This window comes from Lampetra fluviatilis, chromosome 29 (genome assembly GCF_964198595.1).
Source record: "Lampetra fluviatilis chromosome 29, kcLamFluv1.1, whole genome shotgun sequence".
Lineage (NCBI taxonomy): Eukaryota > Metazoa > Chordata > Hyperoartia > Petromyzontiformes > Petromyzontidae > Lampetra > Lampetra fluviatilis.
In genome coordinates, this window is record NC_136303.1 from 12154464 (window position 1) to 12172307 (window position 17844).

General features: G+C 45.6%; 1 protein-coding gene across 1 annotated transcript; it reads left to right on the top strand.

Annotated features, from left to right (window-relative positions):
• The first annotated feature begins 11661 nt into the window (after positions 1-11661).
• LOC144942897 (CD166 antigen-like) lies at positions 11662-16057 on the top strand. The gene is made up of 4 exons (XM_078869899.1): positions 11662-11863; positions 13396-13523; positions 14462-14621; positions 15939-16057. The coding sequence occupies exons 1-4, from the start codon at positions 11662-11664 to the stop codon at positions 16055-16057; spliced, it is 609 nt and encodes a 202-aa protein (XP_078726025.1).
• Positions 16058-17844: the final 1787 nt, after the last annotated feature.

Sequence of the window (17844 nt, forward strand, 5' to 3'; positions counted from 1 at the left end):
CGTTGGATCACGATTATTCCTGAGTTGTCTCCACTTATTTATAAGGAAAACTTGCAAATAAGCTGTCCTTCGTTTCTCAATTCATTGAGTCTGCGAAAAATGTGTGCATAATTATAATTGTAGAAAGTAGGTTAACAGATAAGAGTTTTATATATAGCCATTTTATGACCATGTTTTATGTATGTAGAACTTCTTTCCCACCGTACGTAGCCAACCATGCGAATCGGAGGTGCCGGAAATATCACGAAAACTCAGATTTAAGCAATATTATAAGTTCAAACTGTTATATATTTATTCATTTTAAACACTATAATGTGATATTTGTGTATTTTTTTTTACAAAGTGAAATCAAAAAGATGAGATGTGAGATTATCATGATCCATGTCCACCAGCGTCATCGTTCCAACAACAGTTTGAAACCAATGAAAGCTTGGATTTGCCCGTTGAAAATTTGGTAAAAAAACTACATTTGCAAAGATACAAATAGGAGTTGATAGACGAACAAAATTGTGATAAACAATGAAACCAGAATTTTCCATCGTCAATTATTGCTGGTCACAAACACACAGAGGTGTGCTGCTCACAAATAGCAGGAAGTCACGACTCCCATCATGCCTTGCGTGCATGTCATCTGACCACCATGTAGAATGTTCTCAGCCTTGTCTGGACCAGCGACTCAACAGAGATCTGAAAATGTGGCTGTATTGTCGTGTATACCAACTGCTTTTGGAAATGATAATTCTTTTTTTACCCTTTTATCTGGCAACAAAACTGACACCTTTTTTATGAGGAGTCATGTTTGCATAGACCACAATACCTGCAGTCATAATGCAAACAAAAAACATAACTCTGATAATGTATTCACTGTCCATGAAGTTGATTGGTCCACACCCGAGACAGCTTTCCTTAGAGCCTAGTCTCACATGGGTTGGACCAGATGACGCCAAAAGGCGCACAACTCAAAGACAATGCACCATCAGAGTATGAGAGCTCGGGGTATGCATTTACACCATTGATACCAATGGTGTGAATGGTTTTGGAAATGTTTACCTTTTTAATGTTCTTTTGATATTCATATTCTGATGTTTACTTATTTCAGCGCCACCACAAGTACATATAATTGGAAAGCATGAACCTGTTCAAGCAAACAAAGATACCGTTGAGGTGAGATTTCATACAATTGAAGAGGCATCGGAGAATGGTTCAACACTTCTTTATTTCTCCAACGTACAGCAAAACTCGTTCCAAGACCAACCCCAAACACACGTCCCACAGCCCCTTTACCCCGCTCCCAATACACATCCACGGCGGGCGCACCTGGTCCGGATGACGTCACTGCCCTTTAACCCCTGTCCCCCCCCCGTCCCGCGCATTCCCGCGCGTGTGATTGGTGCGTGTTATAGTGAGAGCGGAGATGTCGTGTCTGCGTGGTGCGTGTGCGTGAGGGTGGCTCGCAGATACCTTACACAATTAAACATCTCTACCTCGACATTCGCGTTCACCAATTGGTTTTGTGCAATTTGCAATAATATTGTTTGCTGTTGTTGTATGTGTCGGGTTATGAAATTTTGATCAAAATAATAAAAATTAATAATTTTCCGAAAAATGCGCAAATCGCATTAATTATGTTAATGTGTGAGTTAACAAGCATAAATTATGATAATGTGTGTAATTATATGCATAAATTATGATAATCGCGGAGATAATCGTAGTAATTTGTGCGGATGCTTGCGATTATGTTACTCTGAGCAGTTATGATAATTAGGCTTAGCTTCGTTTATCCAGTGTTATATCAATCAGGATAACACGATTATCATCGATTAAACGTTTACCGATTATCTTAGTGTGTTTATGTTATTTTAGGTCTCCAGTTTCAGATCTCATCACAGGATACAGTTATCAAGAATAAGATAGTTTTGCATGGACTTAGAAAGAAGCACTCGAACAGTTGGTGTTAAGCAATTTTATTCTAAACAAGCACATGACACTCTCTTATCCGAAAGCAAGTATACGTCAATAAATTCATGGGCAAGATTATGCGATTAACGAAAATGAATGACTAAAAATACTTCTTCATTGGCGTGATTATGCAGTTAACGAAAATGAATGACTAAAACATTTCTTATTCATGTAACTCGACGGCAGCAACTGCTTTGCACGATCAGTTGATATTGAACGCACCACCTCGAAATGGCAACCCTTTTTGAAACGCAAAGACAATTTTTTTTAAAGTCTCATTCGTGTGCGTGCTGTGTGTGCGTTGTCCCCTTGTAATATATATTAATTCTTAGAGCCGGGAGTTGTGTCGTTAGCTTGTGTGGTGTGGGAGGATACAAACAGCGGCCAGAAGTTTTCTCTGGGTTGGGCGTGGCCGCCGCGAGCCCCTGCTGCTCCCTCGCTCGGCGTGTCGCTCGGCTTGTGCGCTCTCTCTCTCTCCACTGCTGGACGACGAGTTGGCACGACGCTCGGTGACGCCCGGTGACGTCCGAGTCGTGCTGCTCTTGCGCTCTCTCTCCCTCCACTGCTGGACGACGAGTTGGCACGATGCTGTCCTTGAAGATGCTCGTTCGTTGTCGCTCGTGTCGCTCGGTGGCGCTGGGTGTCGCTCGGTGTCGCTCAGTGGCGCTCGGTGGCGCTCGGTGGCTCTCGGTGGCGCTCGGTGGCGCTCGGTGGCACAGCTCTGCTGGCGCTCGGTGGCGTTCGGTGGCGCTCGGTGGCGCTCGGTGGCGCTCGGTGGCGCAGCTCTGCTGGCGCTCGGTGGCGCTCGGTGGCGCTCGGTGGCGCTCGCTGGCGCAGCTCTGCTGGCGCTCTCCTTCTCTTTCTCCCGGCTGATTGTTCGTTAGCGCAACTCCAGCTGCAGCTGTTGGCATTCGCTCTCAAAATTTATAATTGTATTTGCACACCTCTTACCCGACTGTGAAAACTTAGTACAATCAACTTATCGCAATCCTTGACTTTGCGAGCAACTCAACACATCAGGATAACTGTAGAAGAGAACTTTCAGCGATACTCTCTCGGCTCATGCCGACCCCTCCCTTGCGAGCCCCGTCGCACCGCTGAGCGCGACTCGGACTGACTGCACTCAGACTGTCACCTTAACGACGTCTCGTCGTCCCATCTTTCCTCGAGGCACGATCTGCCCCAGCTCTCTTGCGAGCCCTGTCGCAACGCTGCGTCGCAAGCCGAGTTGCGAGACCGAGCACGACTCGACCCAGACTGCCTGTTCGCTGTGTGCGCCCGTGCCTAACTCAAAACGTGACTCCCCTCTACTGCGCATTCCTTGTGAGCGGGCAACAAAAAACAAAAACAGAGCGAGAAGAAGCAGACACCCCCGCGACCCCTCCTCGCGACCTTTCCTAACCCTCCAAGCATTCATGGGCCATCTGTTTGTGCTGCGGGGAGACAAAGACGGCCGTGTTTAACTCAAACGTGAGCACCCTCTCCTCTCTCCGCGTCTCTTGCGAGGGAAAATAAACAGAAAAAAAAACCAGATGTTCTCGAATGTCAGCACAAACCCCCCCCTTTGTAACCTTTCTGCTCCCTTCTTGCTTGCCCTGCGTGGGTCATTCTGAGGTCAGACCCCGCTGGAAGACAAAGGTGGTCGAGGAGATGTATGCGATACATTTATGTGGTCCTGTGTGTTACATTTATTCTTGAATTATATTTTATGAGTTCCTTCGGTCTTAGTATCGTGGTTATCATTCGTCTATGTTTAATGAATATTCGTAATGATCCTCGTCACATTATTATTTTGGGGCTTCGCCAAGTTTAGTTCTCCAGAGATTGGTGTTTTATTCTGAGTTATATTTTAATGTCCTGAGGTTAAATGTAACTATGTTTCCACTTAAGCTTTCTGGAATTCGTACTCTTTAGTTTTTCGGAAGGTCGTGTAGATAGGAAACATATAATTCTAAATAATATGTATGCGGTGAATACGAGTAATATAAGATAATTACTAATAAAAAAAACCTATGGTTTGTTGGTTAATTCTCTTTGTTAAGTTTCTACTTTTCGGTTAGGAAAACGTTAAGAAAACGCGAGTGGCAACCGTTATTATCCTTTACTCTGCTCTGCACCCCCTCCGTGCATCTCAAGATGTCTTGGGAGTTCAGGTTATCGATCTTTGTCCATCTGGATGTCTCTGACCTCTCTGTGACCGACTTCTTACCAGTTTAATGGCCGTTTCACAGATTCCTGGTGTGCTTGTAGTGGGTTGTTTTCATTATTTAATTAAAAAAATATATATATATAGATATAATAAAAAATATATATTTTTTCTTAATTATTCTTAATATTAATAACGGAAAACAGGGCATAGATACAACACTGTGGTACGGTAATTGTATTGGGAAGGTCGAGTCGGCTTGGGTTTTTTGGCGAGATGTTAACTATCTCGCCTGGTATACTGGAGGGCGTGGGTTCGATCCTGACCCTGATACCTGTTGTATATTTGGAGTTTGCGTGTTCTCCCTCTCTCCCCGCAGTCATGTGGATTTTTCTCTGGGCCCTCTGGTTCTTCCTTCCATGTTTATAAGCAACGTGCGTTTTAGAGTATTTGGCCAATAAACATTTCCACATTATAAGCCACTTCGTTGAGCTATCATTTATGGCCAGGTCGCTTCTGAAAAAGAGCTGTATAGTTTAGTGGGGTCTTACCTGGTAAAAATGTTAAATGTAGATGCCAGCACCGCCATCTATTGCGCTGCATTTGAACGTATGACTCTTGATCCGAACAGGCAACTGGACATACGGGCAGGTTTGTTTGTATCTCTGAAATTTAGTAACTCGAATATTCGTAAGTAAAGGCGTATCTGTAGTTTAATTTTAGTTTGGAGGCTCTCATCTCTTAAATGGCGACATTTGAGAGAATCCAATTAATGTCGACACCCAGACTTCCTCTAAAGTGGGTCCATGAGCGCAGATGACGCAGACAGCCACCGATGAAGATGAGATTGTTTCCAGTCACAATATTGGTTTTGCCAACATTTACTTTCAACCTCAACCTCCTGAATTGCTCGTGATTCAAATGTAAACATGAACCACAGTATGAGTCATGCAAAGGTAGTCTTAGTTGCTTTTGTCTCGAACCACGGACCTATCAAGATAACCAAATCCCAGGCAAAGGATCAAGGCAAAGAGAAGACAAGTTAGTACAGTTAATCACCAATGTTATTATTAGCTTTTAGATTCAATCTGTAAGTTAAGAAATATCATGTTCTTAAGTGTGATAGGAAATTTCCCACGAAAATAACCGACATATATAGTCGGTCTCACCTCCACACACAGCATTGGCACTAGAACCAAACTTCTCAATTGGGGGTGGTCTCTCTCCTATACCAGAGTAACCCCTGGTGAGAGGCCCTGGCAGGGTGTGGGGATACTCATAAGCCCCCCAGGTGGGTGCTGTTCAGTTAGAGTTTATCCCAGTGGATGAAAGGGTCGCCTCATTGAGACTCCGGGTCTCAGAAAGGAAAACTGACTGTTGCCTGTGCTTATGCACCAAACAGCAGTTTAGAGTATTTGGCCTTTTTGGAAACGATTGCTGCAGTGCTCGACTCCATAGTCTTACTGAGCGACTTCAATACTCACGTGGGAAACGATGGAGATGCCTGGAGAGCCGTGATTGGGAGGAATGGCCCCCCCTGATCTGAGCCTGAACAGTGAGATGTTATTGGAATTATGTGCTAGTCACGGAACGTCAATAACAAATACCATGTTCGAACACAAGGATGCTCAAAAGTGTACTTGGTACCAGAGCACCTTGAGCCAAAGGTGATTGACTTTATAGTTGTATCATCGGACCTACTGTAAGGCCGTATGTACTGGACACTCAGTTGAAGAGAGGGGCAAAGCTGTCAACTGATCACTACCTGGTGGTAAGTTGGATCCGACGCCTGGGGCACCGACCAGATAGACGTGGAAGTCCCAAATGAATAGTGTGGGTTTTCTGGGAATATCTGGCAGAAGACCCAGTGCAGAAAGATTTCAACTTCCAACTCTGGGAAAACTTCTCCTGCACTCCGGGGGAGGTCGTGGACATTGAGTCCGAGTGGACGATGCAAAAAATCTGTGGCCTGAAGGCAGTTGATGCCTGTCATGGCGGCAACCCCAAGACCCGCTGGTGGACACGAGTTGTGAGGGAAGCTGCCAAGTTGAAGAAAGGAGGCTAAGCTCGGAAAAAAGGTCTCCCGACTCGATTGAGAGGTACCAGCTTGCCAAGATGGTGGCAGCTGCAGCAGTCGCTGAAGCGAAAGCCCGGGCATGGGAGGAGTTTGGAGAGGCCATGGAGAGGGACTACCGGGCAGCCTCAAAGATGTTCTGGCAAACTGACGCCTTAGCAGGGGTCAACGGGAAGTGGCCCAAGCTGTTTTCAGTAAGGGTAGCGTAACAGTGACCTCAACTAAGGAGATAGTCGAGAGGTGGAAGGAACACTTTGAGGAGCTCCTCAATCTGGTGAACATGTTCTCTTCTCAGGATGCAGCCCTGGAAACAGCCGGGTGGGTTGGATCGATCGTGGCTCCTGAAGTCGTTGCGCCGCTCGAAGGCCTTCATAGTGGCAAAGCTGCTGGGGTAAACGAGATTCGCCCAGAGTTGTTGAAAGCGCTGGACAGTTTAGGAGGGTTTTGGTTAACACGCCTCTTCAATGTTGCATGGAAGGCGGGTACAGTACCTCTGGATTGGCAAACTGGGTTCATACTCCCCATTTTTTTAAAGGGGACCAGAGGATGTTCTCCAACTACAGAGGAATCACACTCCTCAGCGTCCCAGGTAAAGCTTATCCCAGAGTGCTGGAGAGGAGGCTCCGCTCAGTGGTCGAGCCTCAGATTCAGGAGGAACGATGTGGATTCTGTCATGGTCATGGCACAATCGACCAGCTCCTTTCCCTCTCACAGATATTTGAGGGGTCATGGGAGTATGCTTCTCCAGTCTACCTCTGATTTATAGACTTGGAGAAAGCATATGACCGTGTTCCCCACAATATCTTATTGGAGGTGCTGCGGAAGTATGATGTACCAGTGCCGCTTTTGTGCACTATCGGGTCCCTCTATTCTCGGAGTGAGAGGTGCGTTTGTATTCTTGGTGTTGAATCGAAGTCATTCACTGTGGGTGTTGGACTCCACCAAGGGTGCGTATTTTCTCAACTCCTGTTTGTGATTTTCTTGGCCAGGATATCAAGGCACAGCCAAAGTATGGAGAGTATCCAGTACGGGGGCATGGAGGTGACATCGCTGCTTTTTGCAGATGTCATCCTCTTTGCCTCGTCAGTCTGTGATCTCCAGCATGCACTTGAACGGTTTGATGTTGATTGTGAAGCGGCTGGGATGAGGATCAGCACCTCCAAATATAATGTCATGGCTCACTTCCAGGAGATGGTAGATTGTTCTCTCCAGGTGAATAGCTGCCCTTAGTAGAGGAGTATAAGTACCTTGGGGTCTCTTTCGCGAGAGATGGTAGGTGGGAGCAGGAGATCAGCCTGCATATTGGTGCAGCGTCCACAGTGCTGCGGGCACTGTACCATTCTGTGGTTTTGAATCGGGAGCTAAGTTCTCGAACAAAGCGTGCGGTTTACAGGTCGATCTTCATTCCCACCCTCACCTATGGTCATGAGCTTTGGGTAGTGACCAAAAGGATGAGATCGTGGGTACAAGGAGCTGAAATAAGGTTTCTCCGCAGAGTTGCTGGGTTCACTCTCTGTGATCAGGTGAGGAGCTCGGTAATCTGGGAGAGCCTCAGCGTCGAGCCTCTGCTCTTCCAGATCAAGAGGAGCCAGTTGAAGTGGTTCAGGCACCTGGTAAGGATGACCCCAGTTAGACTCCCCCTGGAACTATACCAGGCATGTCCCACTGGGCAAAGACCCCAGGGCCGGCCCAGGACACGCTGGCGGGACTATGTCGCTCAGCTGGCCTGGGGACACCTGGAAATTCCCCAGAAAAAGTCTGTCACCAGGGAAAGGGAGGTCTGGACCATCCTACTCAACTCAACATGCTGCCACCGCGACCCTCACCAGGACAAGCGGACAGAAAAACGAACGAACAAACATAAACTCCCCGATTAGAGGTGTTTTTGGGGTTAGATTACGTAAACATAAATGTGTCGTTAAATCTGCCACCATCCGATACAGCAAATTAGTAAGGTTTATTACGTAAACAAAACATGCCAATTCGTCACGAGTACGGCACACCGGTTTGTTGAAGAGTAAACCCACAACATTTACAATTCCAATACGACATTTCGCTGGTTATTAGCACTAGCCTCATCACGCGATCTAACCCAAAAAACCTATTATGGATAGTATTGGTCGCGAAAGCCTACGTGTTAAAATAACCACACCTAGTGTTATTGTTTCTCATGGGAAAATCGGTTTCGCTTAACGTTGCTTCACTTCAATTCACATTTTCCATCAACGCAACCCGACGTTAAGTGAGGAGTGACCGTACTGGTGTTGACAAAGAACAACCCGAGGGAATATGCCAGGATTTCCTAGGGGTTACATGCCAATTTAACAAGGCTAGTCACATTTACAAGATGAATGTTAACGGCAGTAGAAAGTACTTGGTCAGGCCATTACAAGATAACACAATCCTATTAGCCAGTAAAGAAAGTCCACAGACTCCAGTGCTCGGTCAAGGAAGTAGAGGTGTGAGCCTAAGCTCGCAAGTCGAGCAAATTGCAGAGGTCGTGAGCTGCCACAGTGCTCGGCAGGTCTTGGGTGCGAACGGAGAAAGAGATGCATGGGTTTCCGGGCTTGACCACGAGCCAAGCAGATTTACAGAGATGGTAATGTGCAATCCTGAGTTGCACCAGGGATAGGCTCCTAAGTGTCTCTTGTTCCTGCCACTGTTTAACTTGCCACAGTGGCGAGATGTTATCTGCCTCGCCTGGTATGCAGGAGGTCGCGGGTTCGATCCCAACTCTAAAGCCTGTATATTTGGAGTTTGCATCTTCTCCCTGTGGTGGCGTGGATTTTTTTCCGGGTCCTCTAGTTTTTCCCTCCACATGTAGAAACATGCCTTAAGAGTATTTGACTGCAATAATTTCCACAAGATAAGCCACTTCGTTAAGCTATTATTTGTCATAGCCAGGTCGCGTCTGAAAAAGAGCTATACAGCTCAGTGGGGCTTATCTGGTAAAATAAAAAATAGTTTTAGTTTAACTCTGTAACACTGTACATACAGTCCCCGAGATACGAACGTCCGACTTACGAACATCCACACTCACGAATGATTCGCCATCAGATGTTATGTTCAACCATCCATACTTATGAACCGAACCGCAGAACTATTTTGTTCGGCGGAGCGATCCTCCGTGAGACGTAATGAGGTCCAGCATCCCACCCCTTCCGACAAGCCAGGATCAAGGCTCAAGATAAGCAAAACTAAAACAGATTTTTTTTTTCCTTCTTGGTTCTTTCGGTAAAGTCACGTAGAAGGGAAGTAACAAAATAATAAAAATAAAACATAATAAAATAATTCTCACGACGTTTCGGCCACAACGCAAGCAGCCGTCCTGATGTGGAGAGCAGGTCTGTCGACTAGACAGAGTCTGAATGACACACTCCAGGCTTGGAGCGACTATTTAAGCTGGGATGGAGGGGGGAAGGGCGCCTTGACAAAATAATTTGCATATCAAGAGGAATTTAGCATATTTGTGGGAAATGCAGATATGCGATTAGTACTACTTGTGAAATGCGTAGGAGGTTTGGCGGGGGGTTTAAAGTCATTATGCCCGTGCATTATGCAGGATTAGCAGCAACAAAGGGAGGGGATAGGGGTAACATTAATAAAGGGAAGGAATGTTAATACATAATATGTAGCTGCAGTAACTAAACCACCACGTAAACAACTAAAGTATAAACTACATATTTTTCTACTATGTAGTTTATATAAAGTATAAATTACATAGTATCAGTATACTAAACATACTCTCCAATAAGCTCAGCTACTAACAGTAAGTAATACATTACAATTCTATGTCGCAAAAAATATAATATGCTTTCAGCTAAACTTTATTCTCTTACATCACACGAGTCTACACCGTACTATATATAGTGTAATATTACAATGTACAAGGTGTATAGTAATACAGTATATAATGTAATGTTGGGTTTGTCTATGGCAGCATATAGTACGGGGTAGACCCGTGTGATGTAAGGAAAAAATTTTAGCTGGAAGCATATTATATTTTTTGCGACATAGAATTGTAATGTATTACTTACTGTTAGTAGCTCAGCTTATTGGAGAGTATATTTAGTATACTGATGATACTATGTAGTTTATACTTTAGTTTTTTACGTGGTTGTTTAGTTACTGCAGCTACATACTATTAACATTCCTTTCCTTTATTAATGCTACCCCTATCCCCTCCCTTTGATGCTGCTAATCCTGCATAATGCACGGGCATAATATGACTTTGAAACCCCCCGCCCACCTCCTACGCATTTCACAAGTAGTACTAATCACATACCTGCATTTCCCATAAATATGCTAAATTCCTCTTGATATGCAAATTATTTTGTCAAGGCGCCCTTCCCCCCTTCCAACCCAGCTTAAATATACGCTCCAAGCGTGGTGGTGTTTCATTCAGACGCTGTCTCCCCGACAGACCTGGTCTTCACCTGAGGACGGCTGCTTGCGTTGTGGCCGAAACGTCGTGAGAATTATTTGATTGTTTTCTTTTTATTATTTTATTACTTCCCTTCTACGTGACTTTACCAAAAGAACCAAGAAGATAAATCCCTGCAGTCACGAAAGCTTTAAATCGAGATTTTTTTCTTTTCATAATAGTTTATTTTATTTTTTATTTACTTTACCGTATATATTGCACTATTACATGCAAATGTACAATATTTATTCTCATTTATGCTTTTAACAATGCGTCCCTTTTTTGTTGAACCATAACACATGTTATATTGAGTTCTGAGATATAAACACATCGACTTTTGAACGGGTCTCAGGAACGTAACATGATCGTAAGTCGAGGACAGTCCCCAATGATCTCAGGTATTTCCAGTCACTAACACCATGACACCGTACCGAGTTACTTTACCAGCGTTTCCTTGCACTGGAAGTGTACTAATAAAAGCTAGACAAAATCAGTGTGTCACTAAGTAAACTCTAGGACTGCTTGTGTGAGGTGCGATATAAAGAAATAAATGTTGATGATAATCCACTCATTTTTTGTCTTTTACAGATCGGAATTTGTGTTACAGAGAAAGTTTTTCCACGGCCAAATATTACTTGGTATAAAAATACCACCCCATTTGATCCAGGTATGTTACTCGAAGCATGCTCGACAATCGTTTAACAGTTTATTCAACAATGACTGAAAGTATATTTAAACCCCTGACCTTAACCCACATGTATGTATGTACATGGCCAACTGTGCTAATCGGAGGTGCAGGATGAATAACGGAATGGAAGCCAAGTAAGGAATGGAGCGTGTGCGAGAACTCTGTGAAAAAGATCATTATAGCTCATCGGATTCCTCCAGTAGAAAAAAATATTCTGATTCTGATCTCGCAGATGGAGCAACGAAATCAGATCGTGCGCAGAGTGGTTACATCTTAGAAGTGGCGGTGGCTTGGGGAGGCCTTCATCTAGCAGTGGACTGACCATGGCTGATGACGATGATCTTGCTTGTTGTGTTCATGTTTCACTCTGGATGGCCGTCTGCTGCGATGCAGAGTTGCATCAGCGTCCCGTCGTGGAGTATGACGAGATGGGCTTCATGACGGTGCGCTCCTCCCTCAACTACAAACCCCAGAAAGCGGACAGAGACGCCACGTACCACTGCCACATCAGCTACAAGATGCCCGGCCTGATACAAACCATGGATTCGCAAAGAATCAACATCACAGTTCACTGTGCGTACACAAATACTTCCCTTCTTTTCTCATATTGCCCGGGGGCGACCGCGCAGAGTTCATTCCTCCATGAACTTATATTCCGTGCCTCTTCTTGAGTCATGTCCACTGAACTTACGAAGAGACCAATAACCTCACATATACTTACATTGATACCCATAGACCTACATAGAGATTCATGGGCCTACATGATCCATAGACTTACGTGATCCTTAGACTTACATAGGGATCCGTAGACTTACATGATTCATAGACTCAGATATCCATAGACTTACCTTGAGATCAACAGACGTACATGATCCACAATCAGAGACGCATATAATTTCATTTTTTGTTAAACTCCTTCGGCTCAGATACAGTCAACATAATACAGACATAGAGACGTAAAGACATTGAGATTTTTACACTTACCTCGTCGAAGCCAAAAGCAACATCTCTCTGTTGCTTCCTAATACAAGAAGAGCGTTCCAGACGGCCGCAGAAGTGAATCTGAAAGCATGGGAGAAAATCACACTCAGCAGCCTCGTGTAGACGATCTGAAACCTCAAGTTACTTTCATCAGTGTGTCCGTCACAACACTTATTCGAATAAGAGCTGTCTCTAGTGCTGAGCAAAACGGCGCGGGCGAGCCCCTTGCGAAATTGATGACGAGTCTCGTATGACCTGTGCCCCTCTGGGTAAAGGTGCAGCACTGCAATCGTCTTCTCACGCCACTCGTGGTGGAAGGCTCTGTGCGAGGGGGAGCTTTATTTTCATTTTATTTTACCAGGTAACCCCACTGAGCTATATAGCTATTTTTCAGAAGCGACCTGGCCACAGAGGAGAGCTCAACGAAGTGGTTTATCACGTGAAAATGTATAGCAGCCAAATACTCTAAATGTATGTTGTTTCTAAATGTGGAGGGGAAAACCATGCCACCGCGGGAAGGAACATGCAAAGGTAGAAGGCCAGATGAGTTGAAAGAGGCGGGAGTTACCTACCCTTTATCGCATCGCACACAACCTTGCCAACCCAGTGCGGCGTGTATCTATTTGCACCGCTGGGATGGATAGAGGAGCAGGGGGGAGATTTGATTAAGCATTTTCCATCATTTCAACTGCGACACCTGGAGGACGAATCGAAGTGGCTACCTCCAGACTATGCACAGTCCACGGGGAGAAAGAGAGACACTGTAAACTCCAAATATACAACAGGCGTCAGGGTCTGGATCGAACCCAAGACCTCCTACATACCAGGCGAGGCAGTTAACGTTTCGCTACCGCAGCGCCCTAAGTAAATAGCCATGACGACCAATCTTCAGGATCCGGGAGGGGGGATTAGTCCCCAACCCCCATCCCCCCCCCCCGAATCCGCCACTGCCACAGCAGCAGCAGCACTCCATTTTCCTCTTGCGGCCACTGAACGCGAAACCGCAGTGCCGTGGCCGGGTGGTGCCGTGCCCTGCCCACGTGCCCACCGTGACCGCTGTTTAACCTGGAGCCCTGCACCGCCCCCCTCCACTCCCCCACCCCCCACCGCGGCCTCCCCCCTAGACCCTGCGGAGCGCGTAGAGCTCGTCATCTGGGAACCCAAGGGGGCCACGCACGTGACGGAGGGCGATGATGTCGTCCTGAGATGCGTGGCGGACGCCAACCCGCCCTCGACCTTCGCCTTCTACAACGTGCGTTGGTGGGGGGGGGGGGTTGGTACCAGACAGCAACAACTATGTTCACTACACTCGGGCCGCTCAGAGATTCTCTCTTGTTCTTTACCATGCATACATTACATACACCATTTATATTTATTTTATGAAGTCATGCCCACTAAGCTGTATAGCTCGTTTTTCAGAAGAGACTTGGCCACAAAAAAGTGTCTTATCATCACGTGGAAATGTATTGCAGCCAAATACTCTGAACGCGCATTGATTCTAAATGTGCAGGAGAAAAACCGGAGGAATCGGAGAAAACTCCACATGACCACGGGGGGAGAGAGAGACATACAAACTCCAAATATATTCAGCAGGCGTCAGGGTCGGAATCAAACCCACGACCTCCTGGCGAGGTAGTTAACATCTCGCCACCATTGCACCCAACACAAAAGTGTTGAGATGAGATGTATAAGTCGCTTGCCGTGTGTGAAGCGCTCAGAGACTCCCTGGTGTAAAGGAGGGCGGCTCTTATCAAAACAACAATTGATCCTTATGGCGGTACCCCGGGTACCAAATCATAAAAAAATGGCCGAGGCAATTAAATATTTTATTTCTGGGACACTATTTTTTCCAGGGGTGTACTTAACTCCGCGACAATCAATACGAAATCAGTTCCACTCCACGATGTCGAAACGCAGCGAGGACGATTGCGTCTAAATCCTGAATGCTCGTACGCACCATAGTGCATTGTGCACAGCTCGTCGAGATGAGTCGATTGCCGCATCGCCGACCATCAACAGACTAAAAATGACTGCATCACGGACATTGTGCGAGAGCCGGGGTACTATGGTACCCCGGGGTACCGCCATAAGGTTAAATTATTATAAAACTGTATTACAAGAGGTCCTGCGTCTTGAGTGCGTGGAGGACACCGTGGTGCACGACTCGTTTGTTCCTCTCCTTCTCTCTAGAATGGCACCCAGATACTGGGCGGAGTGATCGGAGACAAGATTACTTTCAATGACATCGAACGCTCCCAGATGGCGGAATATTCATGCGTCGCTCTCACGAACATCGTGACCGCCGTGCCCGGAGGGAAGCTGGAGGCAAAGCTGTTCCTGGACGTCCGAGGTAATGGGGATGCAGCCAACGGGATCGTGGTGGTTGGCGCACTGGACGTTGCATTTCAGAGTCCACCACTTCCACCAGCAGAAAGAAATTAGCTTTAAATTTTCCTGCCATTCCTTGTGTGCGTCGCTTGGCATCGCAGCGGCATCAACAAGCCTCCAGGTTCCACGCTTTGTCCCGGTTCGTGGTCATGATTCCATACAGGAATCAATTGTGGGCGCCACGGTGGCAAGATGTTGACTACCTCGCCTGGTATATAGGAAGTCGTGTATACTGTTTTGTATAGTAGTGGTGTGTAGTAGTGTAGTGTATCGTGTAGTATAAGTGTGTTGAACTTATTTCGCACCGTACACAGCCATGCTCCACGCAGTTAAATAGATCAGTAGATCATGTGTGGTGAGGTAAAGTGTGGGTACTCCTGACCAGTGTGAACCAGCAGGCCAAAATACCCTCTAGGGGGGAGCCCTCTACAGCTCCCAACACTGAGGGGGTCTTCTGCTCGCAGTGACGCGAGTGACCAATTGCAGGGCTGCGCCTTCATTTACCCTTGAACACTTCACCTGCGGTGCTTGTCGCAGAAGAAAGCGCCGTGCACACTCGTGGTGGCATTTCACTCTTTGACAGTCCAAGGCGCTCTCTGCTGCCGGCCTCACGGTGACGGCACGAAGCAGCAAGGGGATGCCGCCAGGTGCTGCGTCTCGCGCCCACTCCCATCGGCAGCACCAGCGGCTGCGGCCCCTGTGGGCAGTTGCCACCCGGAACAACTGGGGTCCAATTCTAAACCGCATCCACTGCACAAGCCATGGCAGTAGATGCGGATAGCTGATTGCGCAAATGGAAAATAAAAAAAACCTCTCCAGCAGTGTGCCGACCGTGGTCCATCCAGAGCAAACAGACCGTACAACGTTTCACGTCGCAACGCTCAGATCGACAAATATGAAGGAGACATCACAGCGATGATACACTTCGCTGCTCCTGACGCTGTTATCTGGCTTGACCACCTGAATGTGAGAGTTGAGTTGTTGCTCTGCATCTACATCAGCAACCGTACGATAAGGGGTAATTGCCCCGGGCCTCCAGGAACCTCTGGCCTTGTGGGCCACGGGTACGGAGACGTTATATTGACGCGTAGGTTTTCACGGTTGCGCTGAACAGCTCTCTCCAAAGTAAAATATCCCCGTTCGACTTCAAGGAAGCATATTAACTCTTTATTGATCACACCTTCAATAGTGCTGTTTTTAGTCTTTGGTTCTGTGCTCAGCTTCCATGATTTAAAACGAATTACCTTCCAAAACGATGATTTTTTTTAAATTTCTACAGAGGACAAAACGACCACCATCATCATCGCAGTGACAGTCTCTCTGGCGGTGCTGATCGCGACCGCAACGGTGCTTGGCCTCTTCTACACCAAGAAGCTTTGCTTTGCTTCGAAAGGGTAAAGGTTCACACACTCCACATCCCTTCTCCATCGTACCACCGTCGTGCCACCTGGCATGTTATCGGCAGTGGCAGGGTGGTGGCGCAGTGGTGACAGTCGCGCTTCACAACCAGATGCCCCCTGGTTTTGATTCCCAACTCGGGTGCCGCCTTCCTGTCTACTGTTTTATGTCCCCCCCACCTCCCCACTTGTTCTGCATGGCTTTCCTCTGGCTTCTTTGGCTTCCTCCCTACTGCAAAAAACTAAAACTTTATAGGAGTTTCGTGAAAATAAGTTGAGATTCAGTGAGGTTTTGCTGGATTTAACAAGCACAGCAGTGATAGTAATGCAAAAAAACATAGTTATGTTAATGTTCCCAAGCAAGTGAGCATTCTGAAAATTACCCTTATTTAAATGTCACTTTGTTTCAACAGAGATACACCTAAAACGGAAAACGATAAAGAGGAAGATATACCAATGAAGAATTCAACCTCTCTGCATGAATTGTACGTTATGGCGTTCACATTGTGCTATTATCCCTCACTGCCTTTCTCTCCACTTACACACGTGAAAATAATGATGATAATGATAATAATAACCTCTATTCTATAAATTGCCTTTTATTTGGAAATATCTCAAGGCGCTGTACATAAAATAAAACTACACCCACGAGTATAGATTACATTTAAGCAAAATAGAAAGCTGATAATAGCAATATCAATGACGACACTCGAAATTCAAATGATGGTGCCGTATTGGCCCAGATATATTTAGACAGGTAGGAGGTACGTTTTATACGATACTATGTTATTAGTCTATGCCATTGGATAAGCCATCTGATAATATACCGCACACGAAGGATGAGTTTCACCTTGAATTTTTCCAATATAATTTTTTTAGGCCCAATTTCGGATTTTATTTCTTATTTTCAAATTATTACGTTTTAAAAAGACGGGGGTTTCAACAGCTGATATGATGATTACTAATTTATCTATGGGATTAGGCCACGTAACGTTAAACGCTTGAACACGTAACGTCCGGTGGTGGAGGGTCTCGCGACATAAATTTGCCGAGATCTATTATGAATCACATTGTGTTAATTCACTAAATGTCGTAATTTTTACATAATTTTAAATATTAATCAATTTATATTGATAATCTGAGAAGTGACGTCGCGTATCGTTAGTGACGTCGCGTATCGTTAAGATGGCATCACTTGTGATGGGAAGAGCATGGGAGTGATGTCACATCCTGCCTGTTTGTGACCTCACATTTTCACATCAGTCTAAACCGGGATTTTCCTGTAGATCATCCAAAAATCTCATATCTAGGCCCACTTTTCACATATTTCAGATTCATTTGAAATTCTGTAACACATCCCTACTGCATGCAATACGTACATAAGATCGTGCCTGTATAAACAATGTGTTTACATGGTATGGAAATTATATGCAAATTTTACGTTTAGGTTAATGGTACGAATGTGACAAGACAGACAAGACAGAACAAGCTATATCAAATTACACAAATCAGACCGTATGAACGGGAAAAAAAGAAACATAATCTAAACTGAAACTATTCTTTAAAACTAAACAATTTTTATTTTACCAGGAAAGGCCCACTGAACTATATAGCCCTTTTTCAGAAGTGACCTGGCCACAAATGATAGCTCAATGAAGTGACTTATCACGTAGAATTTTACAGCAGCCAAATACTCTAAACGCGTGATGATGCTTATAAAAGTGCAGGAAAAACCGGAGGACCCGGAAAAAAAATCCACACAACCATGGGGAGAGAGACACGCAAACT